A 20255-nucleotide genomic window follows, 5' to 3' on the forward strand; every position below is an offset into this window, starting at 1 on the left:
TACCTGTGAGCGAGCATTGAGCGTGATCACCTCCATGTCTGCTGAGAACAGTCGGCATGAGTAGGCAATATTTACAGCAGTCTCCTGTAAAACAAGACCAACCACATCCATTGCACTTCAGAATGCTTAAATGAAAACATCCAAACTTCATCATCCATATCTGTCAAAGACTGATGATATCTTAAAGATGAGTGTAGCTTAGCCAAAACTTTTCACTTATGCTATTCAAAGCACTCTCAGCATAACACTGTGTTCAGGGCAAGTGCACGTGGTATTTTTGCGTCAACAGTGCGATTTTATTTTTGCCTTTTCAAATTTGTTTTTAATATTGACCTTTTAAATGCACAGCACCTCCACTTCCTCTCCCTTTTGCACTCCTCCAATCACTCTTATGGTGGCGCCTCCGATGCATGCACTGTAATCGGATACAACTCAAGAACGAAGCAGCTTTTTCCTGTTAAAGGATGAAGGACTCTCTTCCAGCCGATGGCATCGGTCGATTCTCATGAACATTCTAGCCTGACAATGCAGGGAGTGGCCAATGAAAGGGGATAGCTCTTCCATAGTCAGGGATAGCCCTTACTGCATTGTCACTCCTCTCACACCACTCCTTGCATTGTCACACTAGCAGGCACATGAGAATCGGCCAAAGCCATTGGCTGGAAGAGGCCTCTTTGATGTGAAAAGCCACTTGGTTCTTGAGTTGTATCAGACTATAGTTCTTTGCACTCCCGCCGGGGGAGGTACTGCTGTGCGCCTCCACTTCTCCCTTTCCTTTTCACACTCCTTCCCTCGCTAGTTCCTCTCACTCCCCGTAGGGGCGTTATTGCAGCACGCAACCTCTCCACTTCTCCCTCTCCTTCCTGCCTTTCCCTCTCGCACCCCTCTGCTTTGCCCACACAACCCTCTGGTCACAATGCCTATGCAACTTATTCTAAATAAAAATAAGTATCGTGTAACTGACTCACCAACGACCCTCATGCGAACTCACGGTATTGAAACATTACAGCTGCGCCGGAAAATTCAAAGACTGAAACTACTTTTCTTACTAAAAAACCATAAACTGTCTATGAATGCAGACCCCTTCCTTAAACCTAACACTACGCGAAAAACACGAAATCATCATACACAATAATTAACCCCTTACAGTGCTAGGATTAACGCCTTTAAATACTCATTTTTTCCGCGCACCATTGAGGAGTGGAACAGGTGTCCGCCAGATCTCTTAACCAGAGCTGATTCTTTTGACTCAATGTTTTCTTCACAGCATTTAATTTGAGAGCCATTTATTTCTATGTTTACTTTTTGTATTTTGCATCTGAGCCTTGTATTTATTGCTGTATTTTGTGTTACAACTTGTATTTAACATTTTTCAATTTTGCTAAAACTGTTCTTTTTTGCATATATTATGTATTTTGCCCCTCCTGCTTGGGCCTACTGTAGGCCTGCAGTATGTTCTAAATAAAAATAAAAAATAAAATACAATAGATTACGAGAAACCAGCAGTCATACTGCTAACAAAGTGAAAGGTCTAAGAGGTCTGTGCCTACAAAACAATATTAACGAACAAAAGAATATTCTCTCTCTCACATGTAACACACTAACACTCACACATGAGCACAAATGCCACTTTACAACACCCTTATTGGATTCTACTTGTGCCTGGGCTGTTATAAATTTAACAGGGTACATGCGTAGATTCCACATTGTTACAGTGGCAGTGTAGCCACAATTATATGCTGCAATGCCCTAATACTACTATAAAATCCCAGATGCATGCTTTTTTTCTTTCTGTTGTGGACATGCAAGCTCTCAGCAGATGCACAACTCTATTCAATGCATCACGAGAAATTACTGTAATTTGAGTCCCGAAGCTAGACTCAGGCTCAGACTAGGGCTTTGCAACCACTTGGGTTGAGAACCAGAATAATTCATCAGAGCAGCAGATTTCACTCGGCAACTTGCGCAATGATGGGCAATTTGAAAAGAAAGCACAGTTCTTGATTCTGATAAGAAGAGCTTGCAGATGGCACACCACTCGGGACCTACACAGTTGCACAAATCATCGCTGCACCTGATGATACCAATCTTGTGGGTTCACGGTAATCATATCTAACATACAAATTCAGGGTGACAATGATGCACCATTGCTGCAATGTGCAAGTTAGGTCACATGCAATTGTAATGCAGAGATGATGCCACTATACACCCAAATGACAGGAATTTCACCGCCTTCTTGCACACTCTTGTGGCATCCCAAGGTAACAGTGTGCTGCCTTGCAGTCAATTACATTTAGAAAAGGAATGAAGGTGGCTAGTAGGTACTTCATACCAATTATTGTTTCAACCAGCCGATAGTCAAGCTTTATTCTGTTAACATGTAATTTCATTTCACAGCATGTTGTTTTCTCAACAAAACATTCTGAAACAACAATTAGTCACAAAGGCTGGACATGCATGGCAGAAAGAAAGTGGCCATCACAATCTGTAACCGAACAAGTTGCTCCATTCTTCCTCGACTCAAAATAAATGAAAAAAAAAAAGGAGCTTGCCTGCTTGTCCCCCGTCAAGACCCATATGACAATGCCGGCTGCTCGCAATGCCGCGATGGTCTCGGGAACCCCTTCCTGAAGCCTGTCCTCAATGCCAGTAGCACCTAGCAGCTCCAGGTTGGTCTCCATCAGCCGAGCTGAGCTCACCAGCCTGTCCTCAGCGTCCCCCACGCTCAGTTCAGAGGCCTTGTGCTGTTCGAGCCACTCTTCGTACTCTTCATCTTCCAGCACCTGATTTGATGAAGACAAGATAAGCGAGTTCAAAAGGCAACAACTATCCAGTTACTGGAATGCAACTTTCAAGCATTCAGTTTTGTACAAAGTCAAGGACAGATCTGTATATGGTTGAGTAGCTGGAAGTTACAATGACATCATGCTACAACTATTCTAAATGGTAGCTAATAATTCACTGGAGACATGCACCTTACAGCCACACACGCACCTATATCAGGGGAGCTGCAATAAATTTTTTGTGCTGTCAGTTCCTAACCATCCTACCGCAGTGTAACGGCACACTCTATTGAAAACATTACTGCACACACCTTTGTTGCTTCCTCAGAGTGTACAATTTATGAACTCGGAAACAAGACTGCAAATAAACAAAACTGCCATCCCTAATGGTCCATCCTTGAAACGCAATGCACACATTAAACAAGCAACACAAGGGGGGGGGGGGGGGGGGACAAACAAACAAAAACAAATATGGAGCAAAAAAAAAAAGGCCAGATCATCCGAAAGGATGAGCAGCTCACCCACCTTTTTAGCCATGCACAGAACACGAAGACCCTTCTTGCTATACTGGTTCAGGTGCTGCTGGGTACGCATTATCACTTGGCGCATAGCTGAAGAAAAAGAAAAGAGGTAGTACAAAGCATGGCTGTCTTACAAGAGTGCATGAACTGATCCGATGCTCTGATGTGCAGACAACAAAGTATATATATATAAATACAAGGCATGCAATGAATATGAACAGCAGGAAAAAATAAAAAGATAGAGGAATTTATAGTGACATTAGCTCTAAACTTTAAAATGCCTTTCACTAAGGCACAAGGCCTAAGCTTGTTCACAGAGCAGAACAGGATACAACAAGAAGACACAACTGTCTTCAAAGGAAGGGAGATGTGAGTCGCTTATTAAATATAAGCAGCAAATGGTCACTTTGACCACAGCTTGCAGTGATACGGTGGCCGCAACAGGCAAACGACAGGGTTGGAATCCCTTGTTAAGCGAGGGTGACTGTGCACACGACATGTCTTTGTGAGGTGGTGTGGTGATGTGGCCTCTGGTTTTGCTCCAGTGGCAGAGATGAGAACTTGCATGTTTTTTTTCTTATATATACAGGCGCAGCCTGAGCGGTCGTATCCTTTTGCGTCTGGCATGTTTGCATCCAATGTTCTATGGGGTGTCCATGGCGGTGTTCCCTGTTTTAGGCAGTGGTTAGCATGATAACAATGATGTCCCCCTTGGCTTCCGGCTACCTATGTGAATGCGGTGCAGTGGGAGGGAGTGCCATTGGAAGGCAACAGAAGTCTGCACACCCCTTCATGTCAAGGTCCCATGTGAATACCACCTAAAGGCTACCACATTTAGAGCGAATAAGTGAGCATGTGGCTCTGCACTCCACGCAGCACGAAACAAAGTCAGGTGCACAATGCGCCTGCAGATGGCGCTGTGAGGAGCAAAGAACCACGTACTTGCATGCGTCCACTACATCTGTTCTACCTTGTGCATGTAGTTAGCAAGTTAAACCAAAGGCACTGTTATATGCAAAGAGTGAGCCAGGGCTGTCCTTCAGAGCAATCAGTCACAGCAAACCGCTAATGGTGAACCAAAACTGCAAAGCACCACTTGGTTTCAAACTAGTATGTTTTAAATGCATATTTCAGTAAAAGCCGCAGATACTTATTTTTGTAGCGTTAAATCGGTCAGTGTTTCTCCACTGCGCTGTCACTACTCCTTTCGCATGTTATGAAGAAGTACAAACAATTTCCTTTCTAATATGAACAATGATCATTCAAAAATGATGGCTACATACAAGTGGCTGGAGGGACAGAATACAGGTATGCCCTGGTCTGAACCCCCCCAGCCTTTGAAACTTTTGTCACACCTTGATCTTTGGTAGGTGCAAGCAGCGGCAAGATGGCGGAGTCGGCTCCTTTACAGTACAGCACTTTTGCCTTGGTGATGGGATGCTGTAGGATGATGGACATGCGCTTGCGAAATGAGTCAAATGGCAGCAGGTGAAGGACTCGGTACTCGATCAGCCCCTCGCCTGCACGGTGGAAATATCAGACAATCAAAATTACACCAGAAAAGCTTGCTGTCAACAGAATTGGAAAAAGTAGAAGACAAATATCACAAGGGACTGTGGTGTTCAACTTTAACTTGCGTCCACCTTTGAGCTACACTGAGGCTCCTTTTACTGATGAATATTTCAGGCCTTTCAACTAAAGCCATTACAAGTAATGTGAATGCATCACAATGAACATGCACAAAAATAGGCCCAAGCTGTTTTTTTTTTTTGTAATTTGTCAAGGATGGGGTGAAACACCTACTGGGCATAAATTTCATCTAAACCAAGTTTAAAAGATTTTCCAAAGGCTAGGTCTCTAAGACTATCTGTTTCCATCCACCTTGGGCATACTCACCAGGCAACATCAGAGTGACAGAGTCTGGTGTGCGACGAAGCAGTCTGCAGCCGTACCGAGAGGCTGCATCAACCAGTGCGATCTCGTCTGGGCTCTCGGCCTCATAGATTGGCTGCAGCTGTGGGCTCGGAGTGGGAGACGGTGTCAGAGTCCGCCTCGATGGGCTGGAGACGAAGTTCAAGAATGGCAGGGCCAGTTTGTGCGGCCGTGTCGGCGTTGAGGCACGAGACTCGGAAGGAGTTGAGGCCACGGCTGGGCTACGAGCCACAGGAGATGGCAGCGAGGAAGGCAGAGAGGCTGGTGGGCGAGGAGGAGGGGACCTGTAGCCATCTGGGGACATGGGATGGGTGCCACCGTTGTTCAGGTACAGGCCACTGCTGTTCATCTGCAAAACGAGGCGTGCAGGTTAGACAAGCCTCAGTGGAGTACATCAAAGACAGTGCAAACAATAACAGGTGATAAGGGGGCACATTAAATGTAAAGACAGTTGACTCTTGATAATCTGAACTTGGGGGAGATAAAAATTTGTAGCAATTATGCGATGTTCGGATTAAGTGGAGCCTTTATAATGCAGTTGATTTTGGTGGGACCACAGCTTCAGTTTGAATAAACTGGAAGTTAAATTAAGTGAGTTCAGATAAACAAGATTCCACGGTACAAACCAGCCATCAGGTGTCCAAATCCAGGAAGGTATAATAGAAGGGCACATTCATTTTGTGTTGCTGGTAATTATAAAAGGGAATCAAGTTCGTTCGTTATTTAGGTTCTCATATAATGATAGAAGACAATCTACCACCACTACGGCACAGTGGGTAATGCAAACCAAGACGACGGACAAAGAACAGATACCCACACCACAGGCGCTAACTTCTGAATGAAAGGATCCCAGACCACCAATGTGCCAGAAATGTGCCAGAAAAAAAGTGTGAAAGAAAACAACAGGTGAATAAAATGTTGGATCACCAAATCACCAATACTGGCTCGCCCAAGTTTCAAACCTTACCACCACCAGTAGGGATTCTTTCCTAATACTTTTTGCCAATTTGCCCACAGTCTTCATAGTCAAAAATATTCATTCATTACTGTGATCAAACCAGTTTTTAAAGTATACTCCCAGATCTTCCCTGGTGTCAAGGAATACTAGCTTCTTTGAAACACAGATGACCAGAGCCTCAGCATGGGAAAACAACACATTCTTGTCCACATATAGCCCAAAGAACATGAAAGTGGTATGTAAGATTTAATGTCCCAAAGATACACATGGGCTATGAGAGATGTCGTAGTCGAGCGCTCTGGATTAATCTCGACCACCTGGTGTTGTTTAATATGCACTGCCGTTGCACAGTACACGGGTGCTGATGCATTTTGCCTTTGTCAAATTATGGCCGCTACACCCAGGATTCCATCCCATGTACATGGAATCGGCAGCAAATGCCACAGCCACTAAGCCACCACGGTGGGTGAAAGGACACAAAAAATAAGGAAAAATGCCTGTTGATGCGTGAATGGGCTGCAAAGCGTATCGAACTGGTAATGTAACAATATCCTCAGTAAACTTACACCATCAGTTTCAGCCAAATATTTCACTTGCACTCTTCATGTGAAAGCTTCCAGCTATGAAGCTATATAAACTGTGCTAACAATACCTCACAACTTAATCTACCTCGCCATGTGTTGAAAATGTTAAAATCTTGAGCAAAAGAGATATATATAAAAAACACCTAAACTGTGGCACATGAGTTTGTTCATATGTGGCCACTGAGTCCTACCCAGCATAATACTCCAAGTGAACTCAGAACTTCATGACAAAAATCAGTTCGCACAACTTTGTGATATCAAAGTAAATAAAAAGCCAAAAGTGAAATCAGCTCGCAACCCTTGTCAGACTAGTGCTGGAAAACATTGCGACTCACCAGATCCTTGTGTGGGTACTTTGAGACAATGACTGTGTTGCAAGTGGCCATCAGGAGAAAGAACTCCTGCACCCGCTGGCTCTCGGGGCTCAAAAACAGCTGCTGGCCACCCCCGTCCATGCGCAGCTGGTACTCCATGTTGGACAGCTCCCTTTGCAGCTGAGGGTTCAGCGTGAACACCGTGTCGTCCTACAGGAAAGGCGATTTGTAGAATGCTGTCATAAAATGCAATTGAAAAAATATACGACTAAGGAAAAAAACAACAAATAACTTGTAGCGCAATTCTGATGCCCGAAACTTGGCTCCCACAAGTCTGAAATCTCCCAACCTCTTGAAACACCCTGTTCAGTTGAGTTCCACTGACAATGAAATGACAAAACAAGATTGAAGGACTACACACCTTAGATGGCTTTGCACCAAAACCATAACTCCGTATCTTGATGTCATTTTCTTCTGCTGCAAAGGAACATAAAGAGAGAAGGCCGCAGATTACATAACTCTCGACATTTGTTGTTTTCCTCATTTTTTTTTTTTTTGACGACCAGTTTTTGACATGCTTGTGCGGCAACTTTTCACAACAATGAGCAATAAAGTAAATTTTTCAAATACAACATATTACTGTCACCATACAGCACATTTTCTTCAAGTATATACAAAAGAAAAAGTATGAATACACAATTACAAATACGAAACAAAGTGTGCAAGAGTAAAAGAAGAAAAAAATTAGGAGAATACCAAAGCCTTCTTGCATCATTTTTTACTACCACTTTTTTAGTAGGGAGTCCTGATGATAACAATAACCGGATTTTAGGATACATGAGGTGAGTAGTTGTAGTAGACTGTGACATTTAAGGTGGGCCTAGCCTTGGAAAGCACCACAAGTGTCATTAAAATTTCTAGTTTGCTACCTAAAAGAACACCAAAGCTTGCTAAATATCACTTAAAGCTACATGTTGTGATAAAGCATCCTAAGATACTACTTCACTTTTCAGCTATGTATCAGAACCTTCATTTATTTTTATTTTACAAAACAGATCAACAGTGAAAACACTGGCGACTTTATCAGCTGTTGCCTCTGGTCATGTCAAACTGGCGACAGGTTATTAGCCAGCAGACAATACATCTATCAGACCAAAGTAACCAAGCTGAGTGAAGGACAAGGTTCAGCCAGGCTCCAATTACGATGGAAACTCATTAATCAATGTTAAAACAATACCTTAAATAATATTACCAGCCATTCAATAACCAATAACCAGTCATTCAGATTCAATAATGGCACTTTTCTAGTAAATAAATATTTCTTTTATCAGCTCTGTTATGACCTTTGGGACTATAAGTATTTTACACTTGAATGTGCACTGAAAATTAGAAATATAGTCCTGAGACTTCAAACTCCAGTTTCTAGAAAAAAAAATGTTGGATGAAGATATCATCTCTATCCCTTTGAGATGCTAGCTGTAGCGGGCACAGCAGGTGACAAACATAAGTATCATGTTCATTGCTTGAAGACATGAAATTTGTTCCCTGGTAGCTTGAAACCACAGTGAAAAACAGTAGCAACCCTAACAAGGTGTCTCTCGGAAGAGCACATAAGGCTGCCAAACACAAATAAATAGATAACCTTCAGTGTTATGTGCAAAGGTGAAAAAAAAGAAATGAAATAAATTAATACCAATGAATTTCCATCATCACAATTATTGTCACGAATGGCAGTAACAGCAAGCTTGCGAGATGCGCCCAACATCTGACCGCGGTGTTGAAAAACTGCTTCAAAGACTCCATAGCAATGTTTGCATCAGCTGCTCTGCAACCGGAAACCAGCCGTTAGCAGTAAGTACCTTCAGAGACGCTTGGGTGGTGGTGGTTGTAGTCTCTGCCGCCAATGGTACAGCGTCGAAACACCATGTGGTTCTCAGTGAGAGTGCCTGTCTTGTCCGAAAATATGTACTCCACTTGGCCCAACTCTTCGGGAATGTTCAAAGCGCGGCACTCGAGGCGTCGGTTTGATCGCTCATCAAAGAGCTCGATGTCTTCGTGGATATGGAACACCTGGCCAAGCTTGATGATCTCAATTGAGACATACAGCGACAGCGGTATCATTACCTGAAATCAGGGACAGGGCAGTAATTACAGTAAGTGCACCTGCTGAAAGGCAAAGCGTAGGCACTCAAGAAACTCAGATGCTGCTTCACCTAACACAAACCAACTAAGATGCTGCTTGTAACAAGCCCAATAACAAAAGCTAAATTTTCTACCATGCTAGCTGCATTCCGTCCCGTTCTTCTTTCGCGCTAGTTTTTTCCAAACATGCATCCTCTCCAACTTGCTCAGTTCAGCATCCTTGTGGATTCAAACAGCACTGCACTAGTGATGGTTTCTTTCAGTTTTAGAAGTGTTGTCCCATCAACAAAACGATCAGGTACGACTAGTACACATACTCACACTGCTGCAATTACAATCAACTATGAGAACCATGAGTTATAAATTAGGCCTAGCAATCACGCATTAATTATGGGGTACAAAAAAAGCTGCAGACCACTATCTACAAACCACAAATCTAAGTACCAAAACAAACCCGCGATAATAACACAGACGACAAGACCAAGCAAGAGACGCATGACAGCTGGGCAGATGTTCTGGACTCTACCAAGAGGGAAAGCAACGAAAACATTACCTCTAGCAGGGCAGGACCAAACCAAAGCAGCAGCTGCGACTCATTAATAACTGAATTAATGATGGTAAGAATAATAATGGTAATAAATTGACTTTCATTAAGTGCACCAAGCAGCAAAACTTAATGCACCTAGCAACAAGCTCTGGATGGTAGTGCATAAATAATTCTAAGGAAATACTATGCAACAAGTTGTGAGCACCAAAAGAAAAGGGAACAAGTAAAACAAACAAAATTCATAAAAAGAGAACAGCCACCAATGACTGCAAAGAAACTAAATGTGGCCATACAGTGTCTCAATAATAGGAAAGAATTTTACAAGAATTCACCACTCTTTCTCAACACTAATGTTTCTGTGTTAATTTGTATGTATAAACAGTGTAGGTCAAGCAGTGCATAAAAAAAAAAGCGCATAATGGACAAAGAAGTCAACACTGTGTGCAACTGCACTCAAGAATGTGCAATACAATCAAAGAGGACCTCACAGCTTCACAATAGGACCACTGTAGTGAGTCACACTTAAACACTGCTCAATATCTTCACCAACCTAACCAATTTTCTTAACAATGTCTTTAAACAAACTGTATCAGTAGAGAAAAACGAAAAGGGGGGAAATAGCACCAGCATGTCAGCATGGACAAATGAAAGAAAATAGGAAAGAAGCCGGCCCTTTCTCATGTTCCGACAATACAAAAATAGTGTCCAAATGCACATAAACACTTTCTGCACTTTCACTGCACAAGAGAAGATAGTTTGTCTCTAATCAGGGTCAAAACAAAAGCAGGAGGCTTTGACCATGACATACAGTGCAACACACACTGCACACACTCACCTGAAGAATAATTATGTAGGTCCAAAATGCAATGAAGCCTTCAACAGCGGGTATATATCTGTTCTCTTGCTCATAAGGAATAAATATGACTTCTCTCCGATTCTCATACGACCTCAGCCACATCGCACAACCTGTCAAAGGAAAGCAAGTTTATAAAATGAAGAATAAAGGCTGAACAAAGGAGCTCCCTAGCAACTGCAAAACTAATGGTCCAAAACCAAAAAAATATAGACAGTGCAAAGCAGCAACGAGACATTAAGAAGCTAAGTTTACTTGTCATAATAATGGTCTAACATAATAATACACTGTTTCAGGCATGCACCTCTCAGCGTTGTGACAGTACATGAATATCTGAAGAAAGAAAAAAAAAAGGATCAGGCAGGCCATTTAGCTAAGGGTCTCAAGGTAGCCGTCTTGAACAAGGCAGTACGTTGTTTTACTGTTAGGGCAGCTTGGGGCTGCCCTTTCTGGACCATCCTGTCACCCACTCCTTCGCTGTAGCTTTCTGTCACCACCCGAATTGGGGGGAGGAAGGAAGGAGGGGGGGGGGGGGGGTTATTTCTGGAAGGAGCTAATCTCCTGAACATCAATGGTTATTTCGCACATGTATCCAGGCGTTAGAACGCCTCGTGTTCTAGATTGCTCACACTTGGGAATCTCCTTTCGTGACTAGTGTACGCAGAGCATGAAAACTGAGCAGTGATGAATAAATATTTATGTGCCCTAAGATGGAGTGCGGAGGGCACATTCTGATATGCAATAACTGGCACTCAAAGGAGGCATTCAAACGTTCTCACAGCAAATATATTCCTACCTAGATATTACTACACTGTATATTACATGTAGCCAGCATCAAAGCAGTATAGAAGAAACAAAAAGTTCTGAAGACATTGTCGACAATGCAGCACAATAGCCACCACTCTTAGAGCTACTCTTCCCTGGCGCCTCACTCAATGATTCAATTTACTGCTTAGCTCAGCAGCAGCGATGCTAAAGGTTTACCTTTCTTTCGAAATGGCAATTACTCTCCCATATTAGTACTGAAGAAACTAAAAAGACATGTTTGCAAAATGTGTGACGAGCTCACTTACCGATTGCACCAACAGAGCACAAGACGAGAAGAATCACAATGCACCAGACAATATCTCTGTTCATGAAGCGCTCCAGCTTGCTGCGTTTGTATCGTGGGCCATTGTTGTTGAGCATAGCTTTAGTCTCGAATCCTGCAAAAAATATTTTTAAACCCTAAGTTTCTTAAGAAAACGGAAAACAGTATCAACTAAGATCTAATTAAATGTGAACAGTACAGAGATTGTTTCAGGGTAGTCTGTTAAGAGAAACTTGAGACTGCTGCAGCAGACATACCAGCATATACAACGATGCCTTCCACAAAGTCTGCATTCTTGAGTACGCAGTCTCGAAGAAGTAGGTTGTCAGAAGTAATAGGCACCTTTTCACCATTAGGATGACATCTGAAGAAAAAGGCACAAAATTCATGTGAATCTCCTTCAAAACTAAGACCCTGCCTGATCTTAATTATTAAGGCTCTTGAAAACAAACTTTGCACAATCATCTTTTTTTTTTTTACACTGGTAAAGAAAAACCTTAATGAAGATGTATACTATGTTGCTGTGTGGATAAAGGGCATCAACATTTGGTTCTTAAAATGCTGAACATAAACAGAAACTGTGCACCGACACTTGTTACAACTTAGTTCCCTCCATTGCAGACAAGTGTATTGATATTAATATCAGCTTTTAGGCAATGTTTTATTTTACTGCATTCATTATTCACAAGCAAGGTACTAACCAGCTCAGGCCTGCATACGCCTTTGCACATAATGAATAGACATACATATGCACACATTGCAACTTACATGAATCCATGAAACCTGTAGATTTTACAGTTTGGTGGGTCACACTCCACTGTACTTGTGAATGACAGCGGATGAAAGGTATCACTCTGCATCAAATAGAAAAAAAAAATACACAGGCAAATGAAGAAAGAGAGAGGAATAAAGTCTGTTGTTTTGCCAGAGCATCAAAAGAAGTACATGAAGCATTAGAGCATAAACAAGATTTGTGATCACATACACTGCCCCATGCAAACTAGTGAGGCCTCCACACACAGTAGAAAAACTAAAGCTACAGAAATACCTTAGCTGGCTGGTGTTGGTGTTGCAAATTCAGGTGGACCTGTACTGCATGCTGGCATATTTGACAGTTGCAACTCCACTAGCTGATGAGGCAATAGGAATAGGCCTCCTTCACAGAGCAGGAATATTATTTGCTTCAAGAGCAACCAACGTAAAGCTTATGAGTGACCTTCAGGCAACATGGCATAAACTGCATTTATGGAAAAAGACGAGACAAAAGAAAGAACAACACAACTGTGTGTCCTTTTCTTAGCTTTATCTTTGCCCCTAAAAGCAGTTTACACTATCCTGTGTTGCAACATATTAGCTCAGCAGTACACCTTGACCTGAACACTTTCTAGAAGAAGTGAAGAACTGAATTCAAGACAAATATTTTGAGGTGGTAGCCCATTACAGTGCAGTATGTTGCTGGTTCCACAATTAAGCTACCTCGTCTACATGAACAAGATGGCTCTTGCTATACAAATAACCCATTCACTGCACAGAAACATACAAAGCCTATGATGCCAGCCACAGATTCGGCTTTCAGGGCACTGAAGTTCACACATACACACAAAAAAAACTGAAGCTGCATGAGACATCCCCTTTGTACGCAAAAAAAATGTTTTGTTATTTAAATAAAAGTGGACATTAATCCAAGCTCAGACAGGTCTTGCTCTTTATACATACCATGCAGACAATGACATGCAAGACTAAGACACTCGTAAACAAATGCTTGAGACAAAAAAAGAGGAGCATAAAACTGCGGTACCATTTATTTCCCATGGAAACAAGAGAGTCTTGTTTGAGACGCAAGAGGTGACACTTGAACACACACTTACATGTTGGGCATATCCACGCACCACCTGCCTCTGCTTCAGGTTTGTCTCACCATCCAGGTTGGCTGTTTCAATGTAACACAGACCCTGATCGTCACTTGATCGCAAAAGTAAGATGTCGGCTGGGATGACCTCATTGCATGATAAGTGAACGATGTCCCCGACTCGAACATGCTTCCAGAGTGTCTTCACATAGCGGCCAGATTGCCTGCACATAAGAGAAATAAGCAAGGACTTATTAACTATTATAAATAACAAGGATGGTGCTCAAAATATGCCCTTGGCTGCTGCTTATAGGAGCAAGCATGAAAAAAGAAAGCAAAGTATGAGTTGCACTAAACAAAAACGTGTGCAAGCACTTGTCAACACACCCAACTAAACTAGTTGAATGTAACTGCCATACTGTATTGCAGAAGCAGACACAACTGCAGTTGCAGTGCACTGTATATGCAACAAGAAACGGTGACGAAAAGAAACCAAATTTATACCAGAGCATAGCTCGCATGAGGGGCATCTAAATGCCATATGACAAAAATTTTTATGCACATCATAATTGCCACCATATAACAATCCCATCAATGCCTTGCATAAGCACAGCAGCTTTCCATAACTTTCCTTTAGTTTCCATATTATCTCCCTTCTTGAACTCAAATAACATTAACTGTATGCCTCATGTCCCCAACCAACATATAAACAATGAAGCACACTCTGACAATGGCCTCAGACTACTTTGAATGATCTGTAGTCGGCAACAATATTAATTTTACGGCAAGCTATTTGTCTCCATTTATGTCTAACAGCAAGTGAAAAAGCAGTAGTATGATACTGCATTGTTAAAGGACAGCGAGATTAAACATGCAAACAATAGTTTTCTTTGTCACAATGAAAAATAAGTAACAGTTCAGAGAGAGCATTCGTGTGCAGTGCAGTAATGTGTTAAGCATTCAAATATGCCACTTCAAGCACAGTACAGGGCACTGTAATGCATACAAACTCTTCTCATTCAGCACAGCAGCTTACATTGTTCATTGTTAAAAGGTTGATTTCAAATGGCTAACACAGGTTAGGCTCTGCACAATAAAGGTACAGAAGAGAGCATACAATGGCTGTTCCATGATTAGAAATATGTAGCTGGAGAAGTATTCTTAGTGGGTGCGGTCCTTTGACACTACATTATACTAATCTAATTAGTAAATAAAAACTACGTAACTTTTAGAGCATATGAGATACATCGAAAGCTTAAATTAGGAAGCTGACCAACAAAGCTTATGCTGAGTGTTTTCTGCGATGAGAAAAAACGTGCTGAATGCAAAACTTCCGCGGCGTTTTTGAACATCAAGCGCAAGAGATTCCACATAAGTTTTAGCTAAAGCGATAAAGTCGGTCGACGTCTGCTAGAAGCGTCAATAGAATAAATGAAGGGCGCGCTGTGAGGAATTTACGTAATAACAAATTTCTTAAGACGGCATACTATAAATGAGGCACATGAATGAATACTAAACAAGCGTGACCTTGGCTGCCAAAGAGGCCCACTGCAAGGTTCATCACACGCGGCTGAGGCGGCGGCGGCCGCCCGCCGATCAGACACGCGAAACACATCCGTCATGGCTTCGAGACGGTCTGACTGTTGAACCTCCAGTGCATCGGGGCCGACTGCACGATGACAAGCGAAGGTCAAGGATACAGGCGGCGTTCGGCGACGTCGGAGATGTGGGACAACTCGTCTCGCAGCTAGTTGCGCCGTCAAGACGAAAGAGACGACATCGTGACAAAAGCGTTACGAACCCGGAGACGGCCATTGTTACAACTGAGAATAATTAGGATACTCGTGACAGGCGAAACACGCCCAGCAGAGTGAGGTAGGAATCACAGAAACCACCCCTGTTCCGAGAAAACTCCCCAGCCTTACTTCGCTGGTGCGTTTCTTTCACAGACGTGTTGTCTTGCTAACAGTCCATCGGAACGAAAAGTGGAACCGACAGCTCTCTGTTAGGATAAATTTCAAATGACCGGCAAGATCCGCTATGCACGGAAATTCCCAGAACGGGAAAGCAATTGGCGTAAATAAAGCGCGTGAACTTCAGCGCTCCTGGCGTTCGCCGAAGAGCGAATGCCGTTACGGGTCAGCTAAGCGAGCGCCACCGAAACTAAAGAGGAAACAAATGATTTCCAGCGAGAATAATAAAAATAAGACCTTGGTGGAGAGAGATCAGAGTTCCACGAAGGTCGCGAAGACCAATGCGCACTACAAGAGCAAAATCATCGCCAATCTCAAGGGTCATATGTGGTACACCGCCGCGGACTGCTGGGGGAACTATATGGGTTCCAAGGTCCCTTTAGACTGCCTGACTGTCAACTGCAAGTTACTCGCTGGCAACCAACGACACTCTGTGTGACACGCACTTCCCTTGGCATGTAGCCATGCTTTCTGATGTGGCGTCGTGCATGCATAAGCGGATCAGCAAATGTCAACTTCAGTGCTGGGCATGCGCTGTCATTGAACACGTGTGCTCCACTCAAGTAGACGGCTCACGCGCTTCTGACCGCATACGGTGTGTGTGACACCTCCATGCCAGCGGCGGCCGCGTTTCGATGGAGGCGATGTCAGTGCGCGTAAAATATCCCTAGGAGGTGGAAATATTCCGGAGCCCTCCACTACGGCACCTCTTTCGCTCCCACCTTGCGCGCCCTTCGCTCACGGCGCAGATAAGGTGTCGACCCACACACACGCACGCACACGCACCGCGAAACCACTGTTCTGCGTCGGACAGCTGCAAGTCACGCAGAATTGGCTCCTTAGCGCGGCCGACAAGGAAGGGTTACAGCGGCGCGGCGATGGTGGCGTCGTGTATTTCCAGCGCGCTGCGCGCGGGGGCGTACGGGAGTGCGACGCTATTTTCGGACCCGCGGTCCGCGGTCCGCGGGCGGCCGGCCACTCGCTCTTCTCGGGCGGCCGCGGTCGGGAGCAGCGCGGACACATGCACGCGAAATCCAGCGCGGCATGACTTCGTTGTCCGCCGCGAGGGGCGGATAGGTCTCGTGCGGGCCCCACAATCACAAGCGGCGTCAATGCGTGTCGTGCGCCGGCAGAAAAAGAACTTTATGCCGGCGGAGGCAGCGACATCACGAAGACGTAAGAGGGTAGAATTCTGCTTATCGGGTTGTGATCGTGCATTGTGGATCCCGCGGCTGGGGTAGGCGTTCCGGGGAGCAGTGCAGGGCAGCTGCGACGGGATGGCCACGAAGCCCTGTCGAGCTCGCAGTTCGGGCCTTCGCATCCAACCTCGCACACCTCTCCCACACAGTCCAACAGGCACTAAAACTTCCATTAACGTCCTCTGGACGTTTAGGACGTCTATAGGACGTCCAAAGGAGTTTCAATGCCTATTGGGAGGTCACGCGAGGGGGCCAGAGCATCGGCTCTGATGTCGGACGGAAGCACAGATGAGAAGGTTTGCGCGTCGAGGACAGCAAACACAAGCTCTCGTCTAGTAGCGGCAATCACTGCTGCAAGGCACAAGTCGTTTGCCACAGGAGCCAATCGGAATCTTCCGAGCAGCAGATGTGACTTCTTACGAGCCTCAAAAATCTCTGAACGCTACAATACTGCTCAACTCTCAGGTGGTAGCGAAAGTAAAATGCGCCGGGAGGTAGTCTTTGTCCATATATACAGCCCACCACCCTTTAGTCTGGCCCATACAGCAGGCCTAGAGATGCAAAATTTCAAAAAAAATTTGAATGGCATGAAAAAAACCGTTCTTTTCAGGGTTTTTTCATGAAAAATTGGAAATTTTGCAAAACGTGACAATAACAGATTTATTTGCAACAACACAACGATCAATAATAATGCACCGAAATTCAGTCGAATATGCAGTTATAGATGTCATATTGTGAAACGAACTTCTTGTTCTATTGCACCGAGAAGATAAATAATGATTTGCACTTCAGGCGAATATGGAGATATAAATATCATATTTGTGGAACGAACTTCTTGTTCTATTGCACCGAGAAACGGAACATGAAAACTGATCTATAAGCCACTCCATATCGGACTCAGAGTCACTGTCGCTGGGTGCGGCACTACGCGCAGCAGCATGGATTGAAGCTGTGTTCACAGCTAGGTTCGACCGCACATACACAAGCCTTCGAACGCGTTCCCCTGAAAGCCTGTTTCGAATCCTTGTATGGACGTTTCCGAAACGTCACCAGTTTCGTTCGCAGCTGGCGGATGATGGTGGTATCTGCAGCAGTCGCCAAGCGAGACCTTTGCCACCAGGTAGATGGGGCCACGTGCTTCGCTGAAGACTCCTGTCCTGGACCGAATTCCTGCGGATGTCCTGTACTCGGCTACGTTGGAAATCAAGAAGCTAGGCTTGTAAAATTTGGCTAAAACCGCTTATATACACAGCAGCCTATGTTATTTATGCCGTGTGTGTAGCGCTGTAGATTTGCAGCCATTTTGTACTCCTTCAGCCGTGAGTTCAAGAATTTGTGTTTTTAAGTCAAGCCTGGATCTTATATGTGACCCGGCCTTCAACCCGCGTACCCGCAGCACGAACGTTTTAAAAGCACTGTTTGGCACCGGCGATGACGACTGCTCTCCAATAGTTGAACGATGAACGCTGTAATGGTTTTCCAAGCAAAAATCTAAACTGAAAGCAAGCAATCATAAAACCTTCAAACTGCATTGTGAAATTTTCGATGCTTCTTTCAATTTTTTCTCGTCTGAAAAAACAAAAAAAAACAAAAAAGCGTTTTTTTTTTCCCCAAAAAAATTGCCGTGTTTTTTTCAGGCCTTCCCATCTCTAAGCAGGCCTCGTTCGGCGCTGTCAGCCTTCCAAATTTCTCAAAGGTGAGCGAAACCCTCGCTCACTTAGGACTTCGAAGTGCGCTAGAGAACCTCACTGCACAGCTTAGAAGCGCTAGGACTGTACATCTCTGACAGCTTTGGGTCTAGGCGGGAATCGAACCCGGGCCTGCGGCGTGCGAGACGGGGACGATTTAACTGCGCCATGACGATTTTCCTTTTTTTTTCTGACACGTACCTCTCCGTGAGAGCAGAGGTGCTTCACGCATGGGTGTCTCGCGCAGAGGTGCCTAACGCATGAATGTCTAGCGGAGAGATGCTTTGCGCCAAGGTGCTAGGCGGAAAGGTGCCTAAAACAGAAAGGTACCATGCGCAGAGGTGCTTGGATTAATTATAAGCGCATGGGTGCCTAGCAGAGGTGCCTCGCGACGAGGTGACCAATCAGCGTGGTCCATCGTATAGATTGTATGCGCTGGACATGTACACGTACATAGGCTCGAAAGCCATCACCATAAAGCTTAGTTCTCTTCACGACGACCCCGACTGAGTTAAGCGGCGCCCGCCAAGGTTGCGGTCAACCGACGGCGCCGGAATTCAAGAAGCACAACTTACACATACCGACACTGTGAACAACCTTACATGACGTATACAAGTATAGTTCAGCGCCTCTAGGTATTTCACCGATCCGGCACTCCATTACGCGCGCAAAGACCCCCGTAGTAAACAGCCCATTGTGTACAACATGGCGTGTCTCGATACCGACGCGCCACCATCCCTGCACAACCCTCGCAGCAGACGGCGCGGAAAGCAATAATTCAGACGAGTATACATAGGACGCGGCAGGCCATATAAACGGACGCACAAACGCTCGTGCCACGCGCCCATGTCGGCGGCGACCGCTATTACACAGAGCACCGGCGGCCTGACCCAAGGTCCCATGCCGTGTCGCTATTGATCGCCGCTGGTGGGCGTTAACCCGTGGCCGTGGGCGGCACGCCACCGCGGGGGCAGCTGGACAATTTGTACGAATGAGGCGCCGCAGCGAGATCCGTGCGTGCGTTTGTATGTATAACACACACACACATACCTGGTCAGCGTCTGCTCTGTAGCCGCCTGTTTACCAGGTGTAAGAATGAGCGCAGTACAGGCCTCACGGTGTTGCAGGGTATCGGGCAACAAGAGAGGCCCGCTAATGGAAGACAGGGGGCGGCACAATGAATTTCCTATATTAGTTGACAACTGTGCAACCGTAGGTACGACGCCCTCTATATAAATGGCATCTCGGTATATACGAGAAGAACCAGCCTCACAATCCCCGGCTAAGGGCAGCAAGTGTTGCCGTTGTTGTAGCCACGGGGCTAAACACAAGATTAAATCAACAGCTATGCAAAAGTGCAGAGGGTCGTCACATCCATATATAGTATACGAAATTCGTTCTCATGTAATCGCGCCCTCTCAAACCAGAGACGAGATAATGACCCGCGCTCTTCAATGCGGCGAAATGGACATTCCTGTCGGGCTAGTGCTTTGTTCCGAATACGCGTTCAGTTAAAGCCGCTGTAATTAAGCATGACGCCGTTCTATCCACACCAACAGACAGACCCAGTATGTTTAGCGCACAGCTCTGCATCAGTGTTGCTGCGCAGCATAACAGTTGTCCATGCCGCACATTCCGTAAGGAGCGGGGTGGCGTTGAACTGCGGACTGGGGGAGGGGACCCTTTTCTTTTTATTTGCGCGGGCGCCGCGTGGCGAGACAAGACGTGATCTCCCGGCCCCGTGCACCGCTACTGCATGCACGCAGCGTAACGAGAGACCTGCGCCTATTTATAGGCGCCGACGCGCAAACAAGATTAGCAT

The 20255-nt window shown here is 44.8% G+C and overlaps 1 protein-coding gene across 2 annotated transcripts in view; it reads right to left on the reverse strand.

The window, feature by feature from the left end:
- The window catches only part of LOC149372411 (phospholipid-transporting ATPase VA-like), a 122006-nt gene that overhangs the window by 15370 nt on the left and 86381 nt on the right, over positions 1-20255 (reverse strand). The window contains exons 3-15 of one of the 2 annotated variants that reach the window (XM_089566880.1): positions 13593-13797; positions 12493-12578; positions 11982-12088; positions 11708-11839; positions 10617-10747; positions 8952-9216; positions 7514-7566; positions 7114-7302; positions 5201-5585; positions 4660-4824; positions 3309-3394; positions 2553-2783; positions 4-84 (exon numbers count right to left, since the gene is read on the reverse strand). In XM_089566880.1, coding sequence (XP_089423006.1) covers positions 4-84; positions 2553-2783; positions 3309-3394; positions 4660-4824; positions 5201-5585; positions 7114-7302; positions 7514-7566; positions 8952-9216; positions 10617-10747; positions 11708-11839; positions 11982-12088; positions 12493-12578; positions 13593-13797 — 2116 coding nt within the window. Of the gene's footprint in view, positions 1-3; positions 85-2552; positions 2784-3308; positions 3395-4659; positions 4825-5200; positions 5586-7113; positions 7303-7513; positions 7570-8951; positions 9217-10616; positions 10748-11707; positions 11840-11981; positions 12089-12492; positions 12579-13592; positions 13798-20255 lie in introns of both variants that reach the window. The other variant, XM_089566878.1, reaches the window with a different exon arrangement.

The sequence above is a fragment of the Amblyomma mixtum genome, chromosome 1 (assembly GCF_055824585.1).
Source record: "Amblyomma mixtum isolate Tamu chromosome 1, ASM5582458v1, whole genome shotgun sequence".
NCBI classification, from domain to species: domain Eukaryota; kingdom Metazoa; phylum Arthropoda; class Arachnida; order Ixodida; family Ixodidae; genus Amblyomma; species Amblyomma mixtum.